The sequence below is a fragment of the Ambystoma mexicanum genome, chromosome 5q, assembly GCF_040938575.1.
Source record: "Ambystoma mexicanum isolate Mex_15411 chromosome 5q, UKY_AmexF1_1, whole genome shotgun sequence".
NCBI lineage: Eukaryota > Metazoa > Chordata > Amphibia > Caudata > Ambystomatidae > Ambystoma > Ambystoma mexicanum.
Genome location: NC_090933.1, coordinates 1,289,201,207 through 1,289,227,167, shown reverse-complemented (window position 1 = coordinate 1,289,227,167; position 25,961 = coordinate 1,289,201,207). Strand labels below are relative to the sequence as shown.

General features: G+C 51.4%; 1 protein-coding gene across 1 annotated transcript in view; it reads right to left on the bottom strand.

Annotated features, from left to right (window-relative positions):
• Positions 1 to 6,304: 6,304 nt before the first annotated feature.
• Positions 6,305 to 25,961, bottom strand: part of LOC138498041 (uncharacterized) — a 458,173-nt gene continuing 438,516 nt past the window's right edge. The window contains exon 6 of the mRNA XM_069621879.1: positions 6,305 to 7,787. Within this exon, the coding sequence (XP_069477980.1) occupies positions 7,411 to 7,787 (377 nt within the window). The 3' untranslated portion in view covers positions 6,305 to 7,410. The remainder of the gene's footprint in view (positions 7,788 to 25,961) is intronic.

Below are 25,961 nucleotides of genomic sequence, written 5' to 3'. Positions count from 1 at the left end.
GTGAACACTGCCACTGTATTGCTGGTCTCTATGGCTGTTCACTTCATCACAGAGCAACTAATGCTCCTACTTACTGGCCTGTGTGTGAACACTGCCACTGTATTGCTGGTCTCTATGGCTGTTCACTTCATCACAGAGCAACTAATGCTCCTACTTACTGGCCTGTGTGTGAACACTGCCACTGTATTGCTGGTCTCTATGGCTGTTCACTTCATCACAGAGCAACTAATGCTACTACTTACTGGCCTGTGTGTGAGCACTGCCATTGTATTGCTGCTCTCCATGGCTCCTCAGTTCATCACAGAGCAACTAATGCTCCCATTAACTGGCCTGTGTGTGAGCACTGTCACTGTATTGCTGCTCTCCATGGCTGTTCACTTCATCACAGAGCAACTAATGCTCCCGTTTACTGGCCTTTGTGTGAGCACTGCCACTGTATTGCTGCTCTCCATGGCTGTTCACTTCATCACAGAGCAACTAATGCTCCCGTTTATTGGCCTTTGTGTGAGCACTGCCACTGTATTGCTGCTCTCAATGGCTGTTCACTTCATCACAGAGCTACTAATGCTCCTGTTTACTGGCCTGTGTGAGCACTGCCACTGTATTGCTGCTCTCCATGGCTGTTCACTTCATCACAGAGCTACTAATGCTCCTGTTTACTGGCCTGTGTGAGCACTGCCACTGTATTGCTGCTCTCCATGGCTGTTCACTTCATCACAGAGCAACTAATGCTCCTGTTTACTGACCTGTGTGTGAGCACTGCCACTGTATTGCTGCTCTCCATGGCTGTTCACTTCATCACAGAGCAACTAATGCTCTCATTTACTGGCCTGTGTGAGCACTGCCACTGTATTGCTGCTCTCCAGGGCTCTTCAGTTCATCACAGAGCAACTAATGCTCCCATGTACTGGCCTGTGTGAGCACTGCCACTGTATTGCTGCTCTCCATTGCTCCTCAGGTCATCACAGAGCAACTAATGCCTGTGTGTGAGTACTGCCATTGTATTGCTGCTCTCCATGGCTCTTCAGTTCATCACAGAGCAACTAATGCTCCTACTTACTGGCCTGTGTGTGAGCACTGCCACTGTATTGCTGGTCTCTGTGGCTGTTCACTTCATCACAGAGCAACTAATGCTACTACTTACTGGCCTGTGTGTGAGCACTGCCACTGTATTGCTGCTCTCCATGGCTCCTGAGTTCATCACAGAGCAACTAATGCTCCCATTTACTGGCCTCTGTGCGAGCACTGCCACTGTATTGCTGCTCTCCATGGCTCTTCAGTTCACCACAGAGCAACTAATGCTCCCATTTACTGTCCTCTGTGCGAGCACTGCCACTGTATTGCTGCTCTCCGTGGCTCTTCACTTCATCACAGAGCAACTAATGCTACTACTTACTGGCCTGTGTGCGAGCACTGCCATTGTATTGCTGCTCTCCATGGCTCCTCAGTTCATCACAGAGCAACTAATGCCCCTATCTACTGGCCTGTGTGTGAGCACTGCCACTGTATTGCTGCTCTCCGTGGCTCTTCACTTCATCACAGAGCAACTAATGCTACTACTTACTGGCCTGTGTGCGAGCACTGCCATTGTATTGCTGCTCTCCATGGCTGTTCACTTCATCACAGAGCAACTCCATGCTAATGCTACTACTTACTGGCCTGTGTGTGAGCACTGCCATTGTATTGCTGCTCTCCATGGCTCCTCAGTTCATCACAGAGCAACTAATGCTCCTAATTACTGGCCTGTGTGTGAGCACTGCCACTGTATTGCTGGTCTCTGTGGCTGTTCACTTCATCACAGAGCAACTAATGCTACTACTTACTGGCCTGTGTGTGAGCACTGCCACTGTATTGCTGCTCTCCATGGCTCCTGAGTTCATCACAGAGCAACTAATGCTCCCATTTACTGGCCTCTGTGCGAGCACTGCCACTGTATTGCTGCTCTCCATGGCTCTTCAGTTCACCACAGAGCAACTAATGCTCCCATTTACTGTCCTCTGTGCGAGCACTGCCACTGTATTGCTGCTCTCCGTGGCTCTTCACTTCATCACAGAGCAACTAATGCTACTACTTACTGGCCTGTGTGCGAGCACTGCCATTGTATTGCTGCTCTCCATGGCTCCTCAGTTCATCACAGAGCAACTAATGCCCCTATCTACTGGCCTGTGTGTGAGCACTGCCACTGTATTGCTGCTCTCCGTGGCTCTTCAGTTCATCACAGAGCAACTAATGCTCCCATTTACTGGCCTGTGTGTGAGCACTGCCACTGAAGTGCTGCTCTCCATGGCTCTTCAGTTCATCGCAGAGCAACTAATGCTCCCATTTACTGGCCTGTGTGAGCACTGCCACTGTATTGCTGCTCTCTGTGGCTCTTCACTTCATCACAGAGCAACTAATGCTCCCATTTACTGGCCTGTGTGTGAGCGCTGCCACTGTATTGCTGCCCTCCGTGGCTCTTCAGTTCATCACAGAGCAACTAATGCTCCCATTTACTGGCCTGTGTGTGAGCGCTGCCACTGTATTGCTGCCCTCCGTGGCTCTTCACTTCATCACAGAGCAACTAATGCTCCCATTTACTGGCCTGTGTGTGAGAGCTGCCACTGTATTGCTGCTCTCCGTGGCTCTTCACTTCATCACAGAGCAACTAATGCTCCCATTTACTGGCCTGTGTGTGAGCGCTGCCACTGTATTGCTGCCCTCCGTGGCTCTTCAGTTCATCACAGAGCAACTAATGCTCCCATTTACTGGCCTGTGTGTGAGCGCTGCCACTGTATTGCTGCCCTCCGTGGCTCTTCACTTCATCACAGAGCAACTAATGCTCCCATTTACTGGCCTGTGTGTGAGCGCTGCCACTGTATTGCTGCTCTCCGTGGCTCCTCAGTTCATCACAGAGCAACTAATGCTCCCATTTACTGGCCTGTGTGTGAGTACTGCCACTGTATTTCTGCTCTCCGTGGCTCCTCAGATCATCTCAGAGGAACTAATGCTCCTATTTACTGGCCTGTGTGTTAGCACTGCCACTTTACTGCTGCTCTCCGTGGCTCTTCAGTTCATCACAGAGCAACTAATGCTCCCATTTACTGGCCTGTGTGTGAGCACTGCCACTGTATTGCTGCTCTCCGTGGCTCCTCAGTTCATCACAGAGCATCTAATGCTCCCATTTACTGGCCTCTGTGCGAGCACTGCCACTGTATTGCTGCTCTCCGTGGCTCTTCAGTTCACCACAGAGCAACTAATGCTCCCATTTACTGGCATCTGTGCGAGCAATGCCACTGTATTGCTGCTCTCCGTGGCTCTTCAGTTCACCACAGAGCAACTAATGCTCCCATTTACTGGCCTCTGTGCGAGCAATGCCACTGTATTGCTGCTCTCCATGGCTCTTCAGTTCATCACAGAGCAACTAATGCTCCCACTTACTGACCTCTGTGCGAGCACTGCCACTGTATTGCTGTTCTCCGTGGCTCTTCACTTCATCACAGAGCAACTAATGCTACTACTTACTGGCCTGTGTGTGAGCACTGCCACTGTATTGCTGCTCTCCATGGCTCCTCAGTTCATCACATAGCAACTAATGCTCCCATTTACTGGCCTTTGTGTGAACACTGCCACTGTATTGCTGCTGTTAATGGCTGTTCACTTCATCACAGAGCAACTAATGCTCCTGTTTACTGGCCTGTGTGAGCACTGCCACTGTATTGCTGCTCTCCATGGCTCCTCAGGTCATCACAGAGCAACTAATGCTCCTATTTACTGGCCTGTGTGTGAGCACTGCCACTGTATTGCTGCTCTCCTTGGCTCCTCAGTTCATCACAGAGCAACTAATGCTCCCATTTACTGGCCTGTGTGTGAGCACTGCCACTGCATTGCTGCTCTCCATGGCTCCTCAGTTCATCCATGGCTCCTCAGTTCATCACAGAGCAACTAATGCTCCGATTTACTGGCCTGTGTGTGCTGTGTGTGAGCACTGCCACTGTATTGCTGCTCTCCATGGCTCCTCAGGTCATCACAGAGCAACTAATGTTCCCATTTACTGGCCTGTGTGTGAGCACTGCCACTGTATTGCTGCTCTCCGTGGCTCTTCAGTTAATCACAGAGCAACTAATGCTCCCATTTACTGGCCTTTGTGTGTGCACTGCCACTGTATTGCTGCTCTCCGTGGCCCATCAGTTCATCACAGAGCAACTAATGCTCCCATTTACTGGCCTGTGTGTGAGCACTGCCACTGTATTGCTGCTCTCTGTGGCTCCTCAGTTCATCACAGAGCAACTAATGCTCCCATTTACTGGCCTCTGTGCGAGCACTGCCACTGTATTGCTGCTCTCCGTGGCTCTTCAGTTCACCACAGAGCAACTAATGCTCCCATTTACTGGCATCTGTGCGAGCAATGCCACTGTATTGCTGCTCTCCGTGGCTCTTCAGTTCACCACAGAGCAACTAATGCTCCCATTTACTGGCCTCTGTGCGAGCAATGCCACTGTATTGCTGCTCTCCGTGGCTCTTCACTTCATCACAGAGCAACTAATGTTACTACTTACTGGCCTGTGTGCGAGCACTGCCACTGTATTGCTGCTCTCCATGGCTCTTCAGCTCATCACAGAGCAACTAATGCTCCCATTTACTGGCCTGTGTGCGAGCACTGCCACTGTATTGCTGCTCTCCATGGCTCTTCAGCTCATCACAGAACAACTAATGCTCCCATTTACTGGCCTGTGTGCGAGCACTGCCACTGTATTGCTGCTCTCCATGGCTCTTCAGCTCATCACAGAGCAACTAATGCTCCCAGTTACTGGCCTGTGTGCGAGCACTGCCACTGTATTGCTGCTCTCCATGGCTCCTCAGTTCATCACAGAGCAACTAATGCTCCCATTTACTGGCCTGTGTGCGAGCAGTGCCACTGTATTGCTGCTCTCCATGGCTCTTCAGTTAATCACAGAGCAACTAATGCTCCCATTTACTGGCCTTTGTGCGAGCACTGCCACTGTATTGCTGCTCTCCGTGGCTCATCAGTTCATCACAGATCAACTAATGGTCCCATTTACTGGCCTGTGTGCGAGCACTGCCACTGTATTGCTGCTCTCCATGGCTCTTCAGTTCATCACAGAGCAACTAATGCTCCCATTTACTGGCCTGTGTGTGAGCACTGTCACTGTATTGCTGCTCTCCATGGCTCCTCAGGTCATCACAGAGCAACTAATGCTCCCATTTACTGGCCTGTGTGTGAGCACTGCCACTGCATTGCTGCTCTCCATGGCTCCTCAGTTCATCCATGGCTCCTCAGTTCATCACAGAGCAACTAATGCTACGATTTACTGGCCTGTGTGTGCTGTGTGTGAGCACTGCCACTGTATTGCTGCTCTCCATGGCTCCTCAGGTTATCACAGAGCAACTAATGCTCCCATTTACTGGCCAGTGTGTGAGCACTGCCACTGTATTGCTGCTCTCCATGGCTCCTCAGTTCATCACAGAGCAACTAATGCTCCCATTTACTGGCCTGTGTGTGAGCACTGCCACTGTATTGCTGCTCTCCGTGGCTCTTCTGTTCATCACAGAGCAACTAATGCTCCCATTTACTGGCCTGTGTGTGAGCGTTGCCACTGTATTGCTGCTCTCCGTGGCTCTTCAGTTCATCACAGAGCAACTAATGCTCCCATTTACTGGCCTGTGTGTGAGCGTTGCCACTGTATTGCTGCTCTCCGTGGCTCTTCAGTTCATCACACAGCAACTAATGCTCCCATTTACTAGCCTGTGTGTGAGCGCTGCCACTGTATTGCTGCTCGCCGTGGCTCATCAGTTCATCACAGAGCAACTAATGCTCCTATTTACTGGCCTGTCTGTGAGCAATGCCACTGTATTGCTGCTCTCCATGGCTCATCAGGTCATCACAGAGCAACTAATGCTCCTATTTACTGGCCTGTGTGTGAGCACTGCCACTGTATTGCGGCTCTCCATGGCTCCTCAGTTCATCACAGAGCAACTAATGCTCCCATTTACTGGCCTGTGTGTGAGCACTGCCACTGTATTGCTACTCTCCATGGCTCTTCAGTTCATCACAGAGCAACTAATGCTCCCATTTACTGGCCTGTGTGTGAGCACTGCCACTGTATTGCTACTCTCCATGGCTCTTCAGTTCATCACAGAGGCTGATAAACATTAGAGGCGAGGGTCACTTTACTCGAAGTGTTCAGTAATGGTTTTTCATTTTTTATTATTATATGGTTAAAATCATTCAACCTTTAATAACAAATACAATGATTACAATGTAAATTCCATTAAAAGTCAAAAAGTTAGAACTACATTTCCTCTCATAATGCATCAGTAAAATCAAAATATACAAACAGTTCTAATATACCTCAAAATCAGAACGAATTCGCATGTCATTCCATAAACAACAATAAAGATAAAACAATGACATCCAAGACACTTTAAACATAATTCATCTTAACCTTACATTTCGTTTAATTGTCATCACTTTACTAGAAGTGTTCAGTAGTGGGTGTGCAGTCACCGGTCCAATGCTTTATTTGCAATTACCGGTTGTCAACTTCCTTTCAGAAAATGTTTTTTTACCAAAAGAAAAATAAAACAATGTCTGTACTTGAAATAGCTATACATATCTGATACATGCAGAATTGGAAGGAAGAGGAAAAGAGTTATCACAGTTGTTACAAAACACAGGGGATGCCATGGGGAATACAGTCAGGGAAAGGGGACAGTAGAAAAAGAAGCCTGGGCGGTTCTGGGAAAGGGGGACTAGGGAAAGAGAGAGAGGACAGGAAACAAAGTACTGGTAGAAAGTGAAAAGTTCCACTTTCGCTTTCTACCACTAAAAGTAAAGAGGTAGACAGTAAAAGTCAAGAGAGGAGAGGGTAGCGGAAAGGAGCAAAAGAAAGGGGTGGGTATGCACCCACGCCCCCTGTAAAAAAACCAAGGAAATACACAGAAAAGGAAATGAAAAAAAACCAAGGGCAAAGGAAATATATGAAGAAAAAGTGTTCATGAAATAATTTGGGGTAAAGGGCGAAACACTCTTAGGCATTGTCATATTAACACAAAATAGGCTTAACAAATGTCACATTGAGGAACGGGTATTTAGGTGGGTTGCCCAACCAAAATATTTAAACCCATTAGCAACATAGCACATTTTAAATGAGGTTTTAAAAAAATAGTGCACTTGTAATTGAGTGATTTAGGGGTACTTAAAAAAAAGAAATCTCATACAACACAGTAAAGGCCCCTCTAGTCCAGATCAATTCAGTGACTGGAGAAGCGCACCCCACCGGCAATTAGACGATACTTAATGTCAGATAACTGAAAGCTCATGGTATACTCACAGGGCAGAAGGCCCCAAGCACGGGAGCATGCAGACTCCGTCACCAATCAGACTTCCGGAAGAAGGAAGACCGGCCACCATCACTTAGAGGGCGCTTGCATGTCTTGCAATGAGTCAGCATAAGAAATATCAATGTCCGGGTCAGAGTCTTTGCGTTCAGTTTGACGCCACCTTGTACTCTCGTTCTCACGTTGCAGGGTCAGTGAGAACGTCCCCACGGTAACCTTTACGGGGCAACAATCATGTACCTGGCGTAGGTTGAGGGTGCAGGTGCTTGTCAAGGAGAAGGTCCCATCGGCTTCCGCTTTAGGAACGGTGCGGTGTGAGAGTTCTTCATCCCAAGCCATCCACTTGATTGGAAGGTCCCTGGGATAGAAGTTGGCTGCTGTCAGAGCCATGTTAGTGCCGCGGACCCATCCCTCAGGAGTAGTTATCTTCATCTGCAGTTTCGGGCGCACTGAAAACACAAACATTACCCATCCATTAAATCATAAGATGAATCAGTCTATCTAGGCAGCAAAATGGGATGGGGAGAAAACCTGTGAGAGCAAGAAGAGAAGCATGATGAAAGGGACAGGAGACGGGCAAAATACAGAAGACCGGAGGGGATGCACGGTGCCGGACCACACTCACATATAGAGTTTGCAAATGTGCATGACTGGCAATCGATATGAGCGATCAGAAAATTAGAAAGAATGGATTGGATAGGCCAAACTATATAAACTAGACGTGCCAAGGCCACTATCTTTGGTTCCGGAAGCACCTAAAAACCTTCCTCTTTGCTTCTGCTTTCTCTCCCCCTCTCCCCTGCTCAGGTCCTAGCTGATACTGAGACTGCACGGGTTTCCTGGCCACTCATCTGATCTCGGGCCCAAGCCCTGCCATTTGCACGCTTGTGCTGCCTCCCTGGCAACCCCTGCACCTGGGGACTGTTTTCTGTATCCCTACAGTCCCCAATCCAGCACTTATGTCTGCACTGACCCTGCACTTGCCACCAGCTGGTCGTTCTTTATTTATTTTATGTTATTTATTATCCCATGTACTGCACTCCCCCACGCACTTTTCTTTTCCCCCTTCCCTTGCACTTGCGCGATCTGAATGACACCTGGCCTAGTAAGTTTGTTGTCTGTCTTCCCTCTATTCCCCCTCCCTTGCCTTGTTGCGCCTTCAAACACTTGTGTATAGGCGCATTATAAATGTCATATCATATCATACGCTGATCTAGCATTCCACCTCTCTCTTTCCAACACCTTCTCCCTGTCTTTTACTCATTATGTCTCTCTCTTGCTCCCACTGTTTCCGCTCTCTTTTTCTGTCAAGTCCTGCCTCCCCCCATGTCTCTGTCTCTATCTCTGTAACCAAAAGCCGCTGTTTAATAGAGCCACACCAGCTGTTGCTGACAGCAACAAGGCTAACAAAACACAGCCATCATTCAATGAGCCAGAGGGAGGTTTTGTAATGGTTAACTGTAGATGCAGAGCAACGGTGAGAGAGGCAGCCCCCGAAATGGGGATCAGCCTAGTATTTGGAAACATACATTGTCACTGCATGAGTCCAACGGGAATGTTCCCATTACACTGGGGGTGAATTGCCTGTAGGGGGCAGGAATGAGGGAAGCAGAACGTTTCTTAATAAGTGGTTGTGGGGATCTTACAGCCTTTGTAATGAACCAGAGTGCCAGCCCACAGGCTCTACAACTTCCTATTTTGTAATACTGGAACCTTAAGAGCACTTTCAAAGATGACATCAGCGCACGCTGCAAATGGCCGCCTGATTGCTGAGCTCCCGCTCCACTGACAAATCCTGTTGGAATAAATCCGTCTTGGACCTGCCTAGCGTACCCAGGACACAGGCATCGCTGGCCCAGGTACTCGAGACCATCCCCTGCAACTCCTGTTTGCCGGTGACCGGGGAGGTCGGAGCTGTTCCGGCCCGAACATTAACCGGCCCCTGCGGCGGTCGAGGCCCGGAGTCGGATACCAGGGCGGTTCACTCGAGAGCCGCGGCTTTGGCGCTCGGAGAGGCCGCGTGGGGGAGGAGCCTGAGGCCCATTCCGGCGCCCGCTCTCCGTGCTGGGATCGCGCTGCTGAGCTTGCTGCTGGGGGAGCGGTCCTGGAAGACTTGACCCCGCGACCGGTTGGACACCCATCCTAGAGCGACGCCGCGCTTGGAGCTCCGGTGGGTCCAGCGGCCGGGCTGATCATTTTGGCGGGTTCCCGGCTGAAGGAGGGAATTGCATACGCCATAGCCCGCCTGACGGAGGTCCCCCGGGAGCGGCTCACATCCGAATAAGGTGAGGTGGACCCACCCGGCGCTCCTACATTTTCGGCTCGCAGCCATCTCCCGGTGAAATAACTTTCGGGGGCCGGAGGGGTTAACATACACCTACAGGATCACGAGTTGGCACCGCCGTTCCACAGCGGGTTTGGGGACGGTCCTTCAGACATATTGGGTGGCTTCCCTCAGGAGTCGGGGGTGAATCACCTCATCCCGTCCCGTTTCATACACACAGCACGAGGGTGAGACCACTCCATCGACACAGCCAATATAGCGGATATTATTATGGGGGAACCATCCAAGGCGGCAAGGGGCTCCAAAACCCCGGCAGGCAAGAAGAGGGGCCCGATGGACGCATACACGGGAAGTCAAAACACTGCTACGGTTGAGGAGCTCCATTCTTCCACTGAGGTGACCTCGAACCCTGAACCTGGCGATCACGTTGATAAATTAACAAAAATAGTTCAGAGTGGCTTCCTTTCTATTAATACGAAATTGGATGACATTGTCTCCACCATGGGCTCACTTAAGGCCAGAGTGGAGAAGGAAAGTTCACGTGTCACAGAGGTTGAAAACAGAATAAGTTCCAATGAAGATACCATCACACACCACACCCGAGATATCGCCCAGATCAAAGGAGACTTGGCCAAACTGCAAAACAAGTGCGAGGATCTCGAATCTAGATCAAGGAGGAACAACATCCGTGTGGTGGGGGTTTCTGAATCCTTTGGGAAAAGCCAGATGGAGCGACAATTGGAGGAGCTACTGACAACATTATTTGGGCGAGAGGCATTTTCAGATCACTTTCTGGTCGAAAGGGCGCATCGCACTTTGGCCCCGGCTCCTAAACCGGGTGCCCCGCCACGCACTATTATTGCAAAACTCCTGAACTACAGAGATAGGGACACAATCCTACGCAGAGCAAGAGAGAAAGGAACACTTCAATTCGAGGAAAATCGCATTCATATATATCCTGACTTCTCTGCCGGGGTGCAGGCAGACAGGAGATCCTACGAGCCCGTTAAAAAGCTCCTGCGAAACCGTCAAATCCCATATGCTCTCATATTTCCTGCCAAGATGCGGATCCAGCATGCAGGCAGGGCGCATTTTTTTGAATCCCCGGCTGAGGCTACACACTACATCGAAACCTCTATACCTCTACCTCCCAAGGGGGGCAGGCCGGCGCAAAACAACAGGCCCAGACCGGCGGACTGAAGGGGGATTATGATCGCATGTGACAAATGCAGATATAACATAAGGGGCTCGAGGGATGTAATTAAGAAGATGAGTAACACTTATTGGTCCAGACACTACGAGCAGGTGGAGGCTGGGACCCAGTCGGCGGCCATGTGAAGCAACATGGCTACCCTCGGAAGGTTCCACGAGTTTGGTTTGATCCATTGTCAAGTTGGGGGTGACAATGAGGGTGGGGGGGTGGGAAGGGGAGTTGGGATTGGACGTTACAGGACTGGATCAGCCCTACTGTGGCACAAAGTTGGTATCTATGATTTGAAACGGAAAAATGTGGTCACACTTGTACCGGTACCGAGCAAAGTGTATGAATACTATAGAACTCCTGCTCATGGCAATGACAGACGCTTCCTTATAATGTCCAGGCGAGGGTCTGAAGGTTAAACTTTTAACATGGAATGTTCGGGGGCTAAATAATCATATGAAAGTGAAAAAGATTGATAACTACATCACCAGACACAATCCCCAGATACTGATGTTACAGGAAACTCACATGGTGGGGACCGATAATATGCGCATATTGCCTAGATGGGGATCCCTTAGATACTACACAGACTATTCGTCTCAGTCCAGGGGGGTCATCACACTCATACATCCAGGACTGGGGTTTAGGCCGGAGGGCCACAGGGTGGACCAGCTGGGGAGGTATGTTTTGGTTTGGGGGGCAATCTCCTCCCTGCGCCTTCTTCTAGTCAACACGTATGGGCCCAATGTCGACGACCCTGCATTTTACCTGGAACTCTATCAGATAATTGTTTCGCTTGAAACTTCAAAGATAATCTGGGGTGGAGATTTTAATCTGGTCCTTGACCCTAGCCTAGACAGGGCCTCTAAGGCTGTTAGAGCTCCCAGCAAAGCCGCCCAGACTCTCACACACATCCTGTCTCAACTACTGTTAGTGGATTCTTGGAGGGAGCTACATCCTGATGGTAAACGATACACATTTTACTCTTCAGTCCACGACTCTGAATCTAGAATTGATTACTGGCTGCTCTCTTCATCAATGATGACGGCGCTGAAGGGATGTGAGATTCTTCCACGCACTATGACAGACCATTCCCCAGTGTTGTTGAACCTATTGCTCCAGAATGTTCCCGCACCCGCCAGAAGGTGGAGGATGCCCGGTGGAATGCTCTCAGACCCCGGGGAAATTGAGACATTGCATGTTGAAATTGTGGAGTATCTGGTGAACAATGTGGGATCGGTTGATAAGATTTCAACAGTATGGGAATCCTTTAAGGTTTGGTTGAGGGGAGTGTTGATATCCAGGTCTGCTGGTATGCTTAAAAGGGTGAGAACCGAGTTAACTGAGGTTGAGTCCAAACTAGATAGGTTGGAAGCTGAATTCACACGTACCCAAAATAAAGACATATTGGGAGACATACAAGTACACCTGCTAGAGTTTAACAAATTGGCCGGCAGAGAGGTGCAATATATCGCAGCACCCATACGAGCTCGCAGATATGGGGAGGGAAATAAGGCGGGTAGAACCCTTTCCAATTTACTTAAGCAGGGTAGACAACCCACCCTGATCACCAGTATTCATACAGCACAAGGCGATGTACGCCTCACTGACGCAGAGATAAATGGGGAATTTTCAAACTTCTATAAACACCTCTATTCAAACAAAGATTTGAAGTCACTCCCGGAAATTAGGTCATATTTAGAGGCCCTCTCACTCCCTAAGCTCACTGAGGAGGAACGCCTCACCATGGACCTACCGATAACCCCAGACGAGGTCACGGAAGCAATCAAGGGGCTTTCGTCAGGCAGGGCCCCTGGGTCGGATGGAATTGGGGCCGAATTTTACAAAGAGTTCCGCGAGGAACTTGTCCCTATATTAATACAGGTGTGGGAGGAGGCTCTTGAAAATAAAATCCTTCCTCCAACCATGAGGGAAGCTGTAATAACGGTCCTCCCCAAGCCAGGACGACCACCACAGGACGTTTCGTCATATAGACCCCTGTCACTTATAAACACAGATGCAAAAATATTTGCGAAAGTCCTAGCGAACCGACTTCTCCCAGCTGTTCCCACCCTTGTCCACCCTGATCAGAATGGGTTTATTCCCACGAGGTCCACCGCCCTGAATCTGCGCAGACTTTTTGGCATTATGGCACAGATAGATCCGGGTAAAAGCGCGGTGGCTATAGCCCTCGATGCAGAAAAGGCATTCGACTCTGTCTCGTGGGTCTACCTTCTTGCGGTTCTTGAGGCGTTCGGGATGGGCCCCAATTTTATAAACTATGTTCGGTTACTATATACTAAACCTGGTGCACGAGTATTAACCAATAAAACCATCTCTGATATGTTCCTTTTGGGCAGGGGTACCAGACAGGGATGCCCATTCTCGCCCCTTCTGTTTGCCTTAACCATTGAACCAATGGCGGCCGCAGTCAGACTGAGACATTCACACCGAGGGATTTTGATGAAGGGGTCCACCCAGCTGGTTTCACTCTATGCGGATGATACATTACTATATATCAAAGAACCCGAGGTGAATTTGACACCTATAATGGAAGAGATACAGGAGTTTGCAGCATACTCCGGGTACACCATAAACAAAACCAAGTCTGAGATCTTTCCACTTACCCCGGCCACTGTTAGGCCCCCCACCACTGGAGGGCTTAGATGGTCAGAGCACCACATCAGATACTTGGGGGTTCTGGTATCTAGAGACAAACACACGTTGTACACCGACAATCATGAGACTGTACTGCGTAACGTAGGCGCGAAACTCCAGATGTGGGGGCGCCTCCCTCTCTCGCTGGCAGGTAGAGTCGCGGTCCTTAAAATGGTGATCCTTCCCAAGTTACTGTACCTTTTTGTCAACATCCCCATATGGCCAGGCAGAATCTTTTTCACCAAACTCCGTACTATGGCTGTCACATTTGTCTGGGGCGGAAAAACGGCTAGAATAAGCTGGGAAAAAATGACGGAACCATATTCCATGGGGGGCATAGCTGCCCCTGACTTTGAGCTGTACTATTATGTTTCCCAGGCTCAGTTTGCAAAACACTGGTACGAGTCCCCAGAAAGCACACCACATGCATGGATAGAGAAACGTACCACACACCCCACAAATATACAATCTGTCCTTTTCGACACCAAGTATAGAGATACTTGTGATTATAACCCTGTGAGCTCCACTGTAGGGGCATGGGAGGCGATATTCAAAAGGCTGAAGATTGAGACACCCTATAACCCGGAGGTCCCTCTTTGGAACTTTCCGGGCTTGCCTCCCACGCATGATACTGGTATACGAGAATCGTGGGACCCTGATGGGGAGATGAAAGTAGGTGATATGTTTGTGGAGGGAAAGTTTGCGGATTTGAAGTTGTTCCTGAGGGCACTGGGAGATGGACCACTTAAAACTCTCCAATACTACCGTATGAGGTCTGCATTTATTAAGCGATGGCCGATGTTTCCGGATGAACCGGTTGGTCATCCGTGTATACAGTTAGTAACAACTACCAAAGGCTTGGGGATCTCCAGGTTATACACCATGGTTCAGGCCCATACGCCTACACTTAGCCGCGTCAGGGAGAGGTGGGAGGCAGACCTACAGACACCAATTGAGGAGGACAAATGGGCAAGGTATTGCATGCTTACTAAAAACGTCTCGCTTAACTCTGGTTTGAGACTGATTCAATTTAAGATCCTAAATAGGTTACATTATACACCCTCCAAGGTTGCTAGGTTTGTGCCGGGGGCCTCCGATTCCTGCCCTAAATGCGATTCACCTCAGGCTGATGCCTTCCATATGTATTGGAGATGTCCGGTGGTGGCGGGGTTCTGGGGAGAAGTGGCGGAATTACTGGAGGAAATAACACAAGTTCCCCCGGTTATGACTCCTCAGAAATACTTATTTGGCGATATTGGCAAATGTTCTGAAAAAATACGTAGATTATTTAATATTATCTGTGCCATTGCCAAGAAATGCATACTCCAGAAATGGAAGAGTCCCGCCCCGCCTAGTATGAATCATTTTTTGAAAGAGGTAACGCATGTAAATGAGACAGAGGAACAATTTGTTATTACCCGACCTACAATATGCAGGCCCAAGGACATATGGGGCCCCTTCAGGGTCTATTTGTGTAACACGATTGAGAATGATGACATGCCATTGTAACAGTGTACATAGAACTATGGTTGAACGCACTCATTGTCATACATGCAAGCTCCTTTTTTCCTTTTCCTTTTTTTATGTAATGTGATGCCGATGTACCTTTGTGACCATCAATAAAGAAAGTTTAAAAAAAAAAAAAAAAAAAAAAAAAAAAAAGATGACATCAGATACCTCTTAGAGTATGACTTGTACCTAGAGCAGGTAACAGGCAGATCCGGTTCAACTGGACAGAAAATGCAAAACCACTTCAGAGGAGGTGACAAGAAAATGTGTGTTGCCCTTCAGGCTGTCAATTGGAAGTGGTGAAATGAAAGGCTCCAGCAAATTAAGCTTTTAACGTGAGTGCTGCAAAGCACACATTTAAAACAAAAAGATGCCCCTGTAGGCTAATATCCGCCGATTATCACTAGCCGGCCACCCAGCAGGGAGCTGACATCCTAAATGCCAACTGAAAAGCTATAAATCCTTCTTTGACAGCAAGGGACTGATGAGGAGGAACCAGTGTTAAAAGGAACCAAGGTGATAATCAGTGAGTATTTACTGTTTCAGCTCCCGAACATCTGAGAGTCTTGTGATAAGGAACAAGTTACTTACCTGTAACTGTTGTTCTCCAGCATGGGTCTGGCATGGATTCACATGCTCATGAATATTCCCCGTTGTCAGGCTGGGAATCCTCGGTAAAGAAAAAATCAGTATCAGTTTCATTTCTGATCTGTCTTTCGTAGTAGTAACCAATCACTGATCTCTGCGTCATACTGACCACAGCCAATGACTGCCCTCTACCTAAGCCCCGCCTCTGGCAGCCATCTTCAGATTTGGTAGTACGTGAAGTGGCAGTATGACCAAGTGAAGAGCCGCAGAGGGATAGGCGGGAGGGTTCGCATGTGAATCCATGCCAGACCCATGCTGGAGAACAACAGTTACAGGTAAGTAACTTGTCCCTTCTCCAGCATGGGGTCTGGCATGGATTCACATGCTCATGAATATAAGAATAAATAGCAGTACACACATGCACAACCACGGGGGATGGCAAAAGGCTCAACATTAAGCAATACAAAAAACTCAACATTAAGCCTCTCTTACCTCCTCACCAGGCTCACCTTAAGCAAACAGGTTGCGCAGCACTGCTTGGCCGACCCTGGACTCCTCCCTGGAATCCCGATCGATGCAGTAGAATCTCGTGAAGGTGTGCGTCGACCTCCACGTAGCAGCCCTGCAGATGTCCAGCAGGGGCACACCAGATAAGAACGCCTTAGTAGCATCGATCGATCTGGTCGAATGAGCTCTCGGACGGCCTGGCAGTGGTCGGTTAGCCCACCGGTGACAGTGCATGATGCAGCCGTAGAGCCATCTGGAAATAGAAGACTTCGAGAGAGCCTGCCCTTGATTCACAGGTCCAAAGTTCACGAACAGCTGTAATGTCCTCCGGAAACTCTTCGTGCGGTCCACGTAGAACTTCAGCACTCTAGCCACATCCAGCGAGTGCAAAGTCCTCTCGGCCGGCGACGAAGGAGACGGGAAGAAAACAGGTAACACCAAGGGCTCGTTAAGATGGAAGTCCGATGGCACCTTGGGCATAAAGGAGGGGTGCGTCCTAAGCACCACCCTCGAGGCATGGAAAGTCAAGTGCGGTGCTTTGCAGGATAGGGCCTGGATCTCTCCCACTCGTCGTGCGGAGGTAATGGCCACCAGGAACGCAGTCTTCCACGACACAAACTTCATCGGTGTGGAGTGCATCGGCTCGAATGGGGGCCCCATGAGCCTGGTCAGCACCACGTTAAGTTCCCACGCCGGGGCCTTCACCGGCGGGAACGACCGGAACAGTCCTTTCATAAACTCTTTTACCAGTCGATGGGAGCACAGGGACGTCCGTCCTGTGGTTCTGGTATACCGGGAGATCGCTGCCAGATGAATCTTAATGGAGGCATGGGCTAGCCCAGCCTTTGCCAGCGATAGCAGGTACGGCAGCACTTGAGGGGCCGTAATCCGTAGGGGGTTGATCTTCTTTGCTCGGCACCAGATAGAGAACCTCTTCCACTTATGACCGTAGCATTTGAGAGTCGAGGACGCCCTGGCCTTTGCAAGAACCTCTCTGCAATCGGCCGGTATATCGTAGCCTCCAAACTCTAGCGCTGCAGGAGCCAAGCCTTCAGGTTCAGCGACGCTGGGTCGTGGTGGAAGATGGCGCCTCCTTCTCTGAAGAGAAGGTCCGCGTCCGCCGACAGCTTGATGGGAGGGGATGTTGACAAGTCCAGAAGGTCTGGGAACCAGATCTGCCTCGGCCACGCCGGTGCAACGAGGATCATCCTGCACCGGGACCTCTTGAGCTGGCTGATGAGTCGAAGCAGCAACGGCAACGGAGGGAATGCATACAGGTATAGGGCGTCCCAGGGGAACGAGAACGCATCGCCCATGCTTCTCGGCTAGGGAAACCTGCTGGCGAACCTTTTGCACTTCGAGTTCGTCGCTGTTGCGAACATGTCGATTTGGGGTTTGCCCCATCGTCGGAAGAGTTGATCCACCTGATCCTGGCGCAGTTCCCACTCATGACACGCGCGCAGCTCCCTGCTGAGCGAGTCGGCGATGGTGTTTCTTTCTCCTGCCAGGTGGAAGGGAACCAGGAACATCCCCTGGGCGACCGCCCAGTGCCACAGATCCTGTGCCTCCTTGGATAGGGCTGCGGATCTGGTGCCTCCCTGCTTCCGTATGTAAAACATTGTCGTGGTGTTGTCCGTGAAGATCCGCACCACCTTGCCCTTGAGCGACGGGAGGAACGATTTGAGAGCCCAGAACACGGCTCGGAGTTCCAGGACGTTGATGTGCAGGAGCCTCTCCTCCGGGAGCCAGAGGCCTCTTGCGTGGAGATCTCCGGTGTGGGCGCCCCAACCTTCCAGGGAGGCGTCCGTCGTCACCGTCTCCTGGTACGCCGGCGTCTGAAAGTCCTTGCCCGCCGTGAGGTGCGCTCGAACGCCCCAACATTGAATCGCCCGCCGGAACACCTCGTTGAGGGGGACCCTGTCTTCGAAGGTGCCCGTCGCCTGCATCCAACGGCGTCGAGAAATTCTTGAAGTGGGCGCATCCGTAGTCTGCAGAGGCGCACCAGGTAGATACAAGAGGACATCATCCCCAGGAGGGACTTGATGGACCTCACCCTGGCCACGTCCGTGGCAAGCAGGTGCTGCACTTTGCCTAGAATGGTCTTCGTCCGTTCTTCCGACGGGGCCGCCAGGCGCCTCACTGTATCGAGCTTCGCTCCCAGAAACAGGACCACCTGCGACGGCACCAGGTGGGACTTTGGGTAGTTTATGGCGAATCCCAGGACTGTGAGTAGCTGGACGGTCCTTGCAGTGTGTTCGACGGCGAGTTCCCTCGTCCTTGAGCGGATGAGCCAGTCGTCCAGGTAGGGGTAGACGTGAATCCCCTGCAGGCGCAGCTGCGCCGCCACTGGTGCTAGGCACTTGGTAAAGACCCTGGGGGCTGACTTCAATCTGAACGGCAGTGCTCTGAATTGGTAGTGGCGTCCCTGGACGACGAACCTGAGGAACTTTCAGTGACTTTTGAGGATGGAAACATGGAAGTATGCATCTTCCAGGTCCAACGACGATAGAAAGTCGCCTTCCTCCAGCTGTCCCAGTACGTGCTGGAGGGTGACCATCCTGAACTTTTGTGATCTGATGTATTTGTTCAAAGGACGAAGGTCCAGGATGGGGCGCCAGCCGCCCGTCTTCTTCCTGACGAGGAAGTACCTTGAGTATACCCCGGAGTCCCAGAGCCTCTTCGGGACAAGCTCGATGGCGCCTTTCCTGAGCATCGCCCATACTTCCAACAGCAGTTGCGGGACGTGATTTTCCTTCCTGGCCACAGGTGGAACGTGAGGGCACTTCTTCAGGAATTCGATAGAGTGTCCTCTTGCCAGGGTATCCAGCACCCAACGGTCGGTGGAGATGGACTTCCACACGCCGACGAAGTTCGTCAGCCGGCCTCCCACCGGGGTGCTTCGGTGGGGGCCCGAGACCACGGCTGGTTCAGTCCTGCTTGGAGGTGGTGGCCTTGCCGCCCTGGCCACCTTGCCAACGGCGGCGAGGCGCTCCCTGCTTGCCGCGACCCCTGTAGGCCTCCTGAGACGAGGAGCGTGCCGCCTGGCGGTAGGACGACGAGCCACCGCTGGATCCTTTGGAGGCACCCTATCTGCCTCCGGAGCTCCGAAAGGGCCGTCGTTGCTGAAGGGCTCCTAGGGCGCGGGCCGTCTCCGTGTCCGTTTTTATGGCTTGGAGGGATTCGTCCACCGCCTTCCCGAACAAGTAGCTGCCGTCGAACGGCATGTCCAACACCCTGGTCTGGACTTCCTGACGGAAGTCGGTCGCCCGGAGCCAACCCCGTCGTCGTAGGCAAACACTGTTGCCCAGCTGGCGGAACCCGGTATCCGCAATATCGGTTGCCACCGTTATGGCGTGGTCTGACGCCACCTCGCCCTCTTGCAGTATTTCCAGGGCCTCGGACCTCTTGTCGTCCGGCAGGAAGTCCAATATGGGGGCCAGCTTAAACCAGAGCTTCCTGTCGTAACGGGCCACGATCGCCAGGGTGTTGGCCGCTTTGATCGTCGTCGCCGCCGACGAAATGACCCGCCGCCCCATGGCGTCCAACTTCTTTCCCTCGCCGTCCGGCGGGGAATTCGAAGTCGAGGCTCCTGACCCCGCCGCTTTCTTCTTTGCCGCCGCCAAGATGACCGAGTCTGGCGTTGGCTGGGCCCTGAGGCACAGGGGAGTGGTTTCGGGGACCCGGTACTTCTTCTCGTACCGGTCCCGTTTGGCTGGTGCCGTGGAGGGGTTCTTGAGAACCGAAAGGCCCTCCTCCCAGATGTCATCGATTAGGGGCACCGCGATGACCGTCTTCCTCTTGGCCTCCCGGCGCTGATAGAGGAAACCTTCCTTTTTCTGCTCCTCCGGGCAGAGCTGGAACAATTCGGACGCCCTGGCGATCATGGCGTGGAATGAGCCAATCTCGTCGGGCGGCGAGGCCCGTGCGACGGAAGACGGGAGACCCGTTCCGTCGTCGTCGCCCTCAGAACCCGTCGTCGAGCCCAACGCACCGTCATCTCCCGACTCGTGGGAGGATGAGGAGGGAACTGTAGGCCTTATGGGGACGAGCGGAGGAGAGGGTTGGGTCCTCTGTCGTTTGTTCTGAGGACTTCCCGACGGGCCAGGTTGCGGGTCCTCCGGCCTGGGCCGTGGGAATCTCGTCCTTATCTCAGAGCATAAGGACTGGATGGCAGACATATGGCCGCCAAGCCATCCTGAGGCCTAGGATTCGGCTGCGCCGGAAGGGAAGGCCGCTCTTCCTCACCATCGTCGTCTTCCTCGGTCATCTCCCGAGGATCTTCCTGACGGGATCGAACCTTCTCGAGTTGGACTTCGAGGTTCCTCACGGCCTCGGTCAGTTCCTCCTCCGAGGCTGACTCCGAGCTCGAGGAGGGCACCGTGCCCCCCCTCGCTTCTTCCATCATGGCGGCCACGACGATGGGCTGAAAAGAGGATTCCCTCCTTGGCGGCAGGGAAACTCTAGTCCCGGAGGCGGTCTCCGCTGGCGGTGTCTCTGCCGGCTTGGCCAGAGTCGCCGTGATAGCCTCGATAGAGGCCTTCGCCTGCTGGGTAGGGGCCTTCACAACCTTAGGTGCGTCCCGGGCCCTCTCCTTCAGGGGAGGGGTGACGCCTCGCTCCCCCTCTTCCGAGATCGGACGGGGCTTCTCCCGAAGCTTGCCCGGGGTCTCGGACTTTCTCTTCCCCGAACCGGAGCGTTGGCTCGTGGTTAACGGTGCCGGGGAAGGTGCGCCCTGCCTGGCGACCGAAGAGCCCGACCTTTCGGCGCTCCCGGAGCCAGCGGACTTGCGGCGCTTGGCCTGGTGTTGGGCCCCCGTTGCTGGGGCGCCCGCACAGGACTTAAAAGCCCGCTCGGACCCTTTCTTCTTCTTCTCACCCGTCGAGCCCTTCTCCAACCAGCTTGAGAGACAGGATCGACGGTCCCTCATGGTCCGCTCCGACAAGTTCTTGCAGAACTGGCAGTCCTTCTCTACATGAGTCTTGTCCCCATGAAGGCAGTAGAGGCATCGCGAATGTTCGTCTTCCTTAAACACATTCTGCAGCCCGCATCCAGGGCAGCTGCTTAACAGCTTGGGTCCGGGCGACGAACTCTCATCCTGGGCCATCTAGAAGTAGGCCGCGAATCTTCTGGAATCCTCCAAGAAGTTGATTCGACGAAATCTTCACCATTGAGGGGCGTAGGAAAATCCCGCAACGGGTAGCCGTTAACGGGAGTAGAAACGGTGGAGCTTGAGGCTCGATTAACCGAAAAAATGTAAAAATTCACCTGAAAAAGCGCGAAACACGCAGTAAAAGCTCGAGAGCTAAGCACGAGGACTCCCAACATTTGAACGTGTGGTAAAAATCTGAAGATGGCTACCAGAGGCAGGGCTTAGGTAGAGGGCAGTCATTGGCTGTGGTCAGTATGACGCAGAGATCAGTGATTGGTTACTACTACGAAAGACAGATCAGAAACGAAACTGATACTGATTTTTTCTTTACCGAGGATTCCCAGCCTGATGACGGGGAATCTTCATGAGCATGTGAATCCATGCCAGACCCCATGCTGGAGAATAGGCAGCTATTTACCGCCAGGCATTTTCTTTGTCTCTGTTATAATGTATGCACCCCAAGGTTGCCTCAGACTGTTTTCCGGTCCAAGGGGAGCCCCCAACCATTAAGTTGAAATCGGCGATATCTTCAAATGTCCAAATTTGGGCTATACCTCCAAATGTTAAAAAAAAGGCATAGGAAAAGAAATTGAGCATCATGTGTGAAACAAACAATATCGGGAAAGCGGCAGAGGTCATGCACAGACATCACGAGTGAAGCACACAATACACAAAGAGACAAAAGGTGACCGTTTTTGACATACGACTCAAGCCCAAAGTTGTGTTTTTTTAATGTTTTACGACACCCCCGTTCATTTGAACCACACTTAGAGAGCTTCATATGTAATGCTTGCGCCCCAAAAGCGATTTTGTTGATGATAGATGGAAAATCATGAAAACATGGTGGCCCAAAGCCTAAAATGATTCTGAGCAAAAAAACAAAGGGCCCGATTCATGGAATGATTTGCATGGAAAATACGGGTCTTGCAAGCGCCCGTTTGTCGATTCATGGAGCACAATGACTTCCGAGGAATCCGCGTGGGTCCAACACGTAACTGCGACACCACGAATGCCTTGCACGAGACTCCAAGCGAAGGCCCGCCCGTGTCTGCGCAGTCATCTTAAAAGGGGGGGGGGACACGTGGAATGGGGAACAACAAGCAAAAATATGGGCGTAACGAGGGAAGTACCACAGTAAAATCCTCGCAATGCACATACGCACACTAAAAACACATATTCATGGAATTGAACAGGGCTCGCCGGCGCACGGGAAAATACGTGCAAATCCTGAAACACGTACGCCATGCCATAGCTGGCGGAAACGTCAACACGCACAAAAACAAATGCATAAAAAGCCAGCGTGATCAACAAATGCACGTATACAGCTACGATGAATGTACCATTTCTCGCAGCAGTGATCGTGGGACAGACGATGGCCAGGGACCGGATATTTCTACCTAGGACCAGCCTTTTTGGGATTCCTGATGACCAGGTCTATGGCAGGTATAGGTTTCCATATTAGACCTGGTCACGGAGTGGGAAGATGATCTTACATCACCCACCCTGGGCTCCCAAGCACTGCACTCCTTGGAAAAGGTGCTCAATGTACTGCATTTTTTGGCCACTGGGTCATTTCAGCAGACAACTGCCATAGTTGGGGGCATTTCACAGCCACGCAGTCATGTTGCCTACACCAGTTGTTGGCAAAAATGACTGCACGCCCCTCAGTCCGCAGGCACATCTAAATGCCCGGAACACCTTGTGATGCTGGAAATGCATCTGAGGGACAGGGCCTCTGAATCCTTGTCCTTTTACTGTTTTTACCGTGTGTTCTGTTATGTTTTCTGCCCAGGAGTCCATGTGGAACTCCTGGCAGTGCAGCTCTCTCTTTTGGTTTGGTGAACAGACCCATGGGATACCCTTATGGCACCCATGGGTAGGGGTACAACCCTGTGCCCCTAGTGTATGTTTTTGGGCACCTGTGGGTGGCCCCAGAGCAGGGTATGGGCTGGTGGCAGCTCCATGCTGAAATTGACAGGTGCTCTGGGTGTCCTCCATTTTGGGATACCCAGGCCCTGCCATTGGGATCAGTTGATTCCTGATAGAAAACAAGATGGCCCCTGTGGCCTCTTGCTTTCTATTGCCTGTTATCTTGTTTTCCCAAAGTCCTGGGAAGCCCTGTCTGTCCCTTCCCCCTGACTGGCTGTTGGGTGGAAGTTCCATATATGGTGTTGTTGTGAAGGCCCAGCTAGACTGACTGGAGCCTTCCCAGTGACTGTATGTTGTGGGTACCTCCTGTGGGTGGGACCTGGGTGAATGGAGTGTGTGACCAATATACACTCCTTGTTGTGGTTGTCTGATTTCTTGCATGAGAGACAAAGACTGAGACAGCCCTGCCCGAAACTGGCCTGAATGCAGTGTGTAGTGTTGAATGGCTAGGTACTTGTCCCAATCCACATTCCCTGTTGTGAGTGTCTGGAAGGGAGGAGTGTGGCCTGAATGCACTGTGTGCCTGATTGGCTGACTGACTGCATGAATGCCCCTCTGTATGATTGGCTGCTGAGTGTGTGCCAGCAGCGTGGATGAGAGAGAGGATAGTATATCTGGGGACCTCTCACCACTGGAAAAGTGTTCAGAAGCAGCCAGGTGTTCAGGAACGTTCAGGAACGTTCAGAAGCATCCTGGAGTGGAGTCTCCACTCTAAGAGTAACTGGAACTGCTGATCCTCGACGTCCAGCTGGAAGAAGACTTGCTGTGGCATTTGCTTCGACCGATCCGAAGGCTGACGAAATCGTCGAAGACTGACCCGAGAGAGGACCTGGTAAGGCGCCCTCTTCCAGTGCTCCGAGGGACCATCGAGCACCGCTCCATCTTCGCCGAAGCGCCCTGGAAGACAGACCCTCGAAAGGCTGTCGACCCGAGACGGGACCGCCGAGGAGATCGAAGTGAAGCACCCGGACATCGACGCCGTCGAAGTCCATTGCCGTCGACCAGGGTTCGCAGGTTTGTGTAACCGCTGGAGGCCCGTCGAAGTTGTGTTGCCCAGCCGTGGGAACCACTTGACGCCGTGCCGCCGACGACCGGAGCCGTCCGCTCCTTTGCCTAAGAACATTCAATCGAAGGACTCTCTCGACCGCATCGTCGACCGCTTATCCTGCCGGAGAAAGTCGAGGACGACCAACGCGCTGAGGAGAAACATGCCGGTGGGTTTCCCGCCACCCGAAGACCCCAAAGACTCGAACGACTCGACGCCCTTGCTGGGCCTCCGTCTCTACAATCTTTGCGGTCCAGAACTATTGTCACCGAGGTGCCCCGCACGCCACTGCCTTAGCCTGCGGCCTCATCGACACCGTTCTACCTCGTTTGTCGACGGACGTTCGACGCCCCGTGCCTCCCGCTTGAATGGGATGGCATTCAAGAAGGGCCGTCGATTCCCCGTCGCCGAACAGCGAGTTTCTCGACGTTTCTCGATGATCCGTGACTCCCGCTTGAAAGGGGGTCGCTCAAGAAGGATCTGTCAACGCCTCTTCGAAGAACTCGACTCCACCAGGTGCATTGGGGGGGTAAAAACATTATAGGAGGGTATAAGACTTGCAGAACAGTATATGGACTGGGCTTGTGCTATATCTTTATTTTTTACAGGTTGCCCACGTGGGGGGGAACTCCACACAGAACTGTGCCTAGTGGTAGGGGCCAGTATTCTGCCTATTGGTCAACCATCTTATTTTCTCTCCTCTCTCTATTGCTGGTTTCACTCTATTGGTCTGTGTGACATTGTTCAGTATTGTTCATGCACTTTAATGAGATCTAGGGTGGTACCACTTTAGGATTGTATATATTTGCCATTGTTGATTTTTCCGGAGTACAAAGTGAGTTATTATGATAAATGTACATAACCTTAAATATTGATTATATAAAGACTGTGTTCTAACCAATACAGAGTGTGGATATTCCTTTGTGGGGGCTTGGGGACTACACTGTACTTAAGAACCAGCCTGAAGTGAAGTGAAGTGAATTCAATGGTTCAAAACTAACATACTCATAGATGAATGAAGAAGAATTCAACTATAGAGGGGAAATGTGGATATAGAACATAAAAACGATGTATGTATAAAGAAAGAATTTGGATCACAAAATAACAAAACATTCTGAGATGACAAACATTCAAATGGATCATGTTATATTTTGAGCAAACCATAAATTGTATACAAGGAGAAAGTGTATGCGCAAAATACATGGGGCCTCATTACGAGTAGTGCGGTAAAAACGGGGTCATTACCGGCATGGAGGTACGAGCGGGTCCGTGCTCGTATGACGCCGCCAATAGCGGGTGATTACGAGTGCGCGAACGCGCACGAACCCCCATGCCGGTAATGGCCATACCGGCATGCCGCTAAAGGCCCTCCAAACCCCCGATAGCGCCATCACGGGACCCGCCGATACCACCTCCGCCTAGGAGGAACCCCTTAATACCGGCACGGTAATAACAACATGCTAATACCGGACCCGGAAGTAACACCATCGCGTCGAAACGGGAAAGGCGCCGGCGGCCATCTTTAAAAACACAATTCATTGCAATCCTCCCAAACCACCAGTTGTTTACAGGAGAGACCAGTGGCAATACTTACACCATGTCGAAGGCAACCCGGAAGACTACCCCCGCCTGCGGAAAAAGCGCTTTTCTGATGCAGAATTGAACATGCTTGTGGACACCCTTGCCGCACATGCTGATGTGATAAAAGATCAGAACCTGAAGCGTGAGGTGCAGCAGCACAAGAATGAGATCT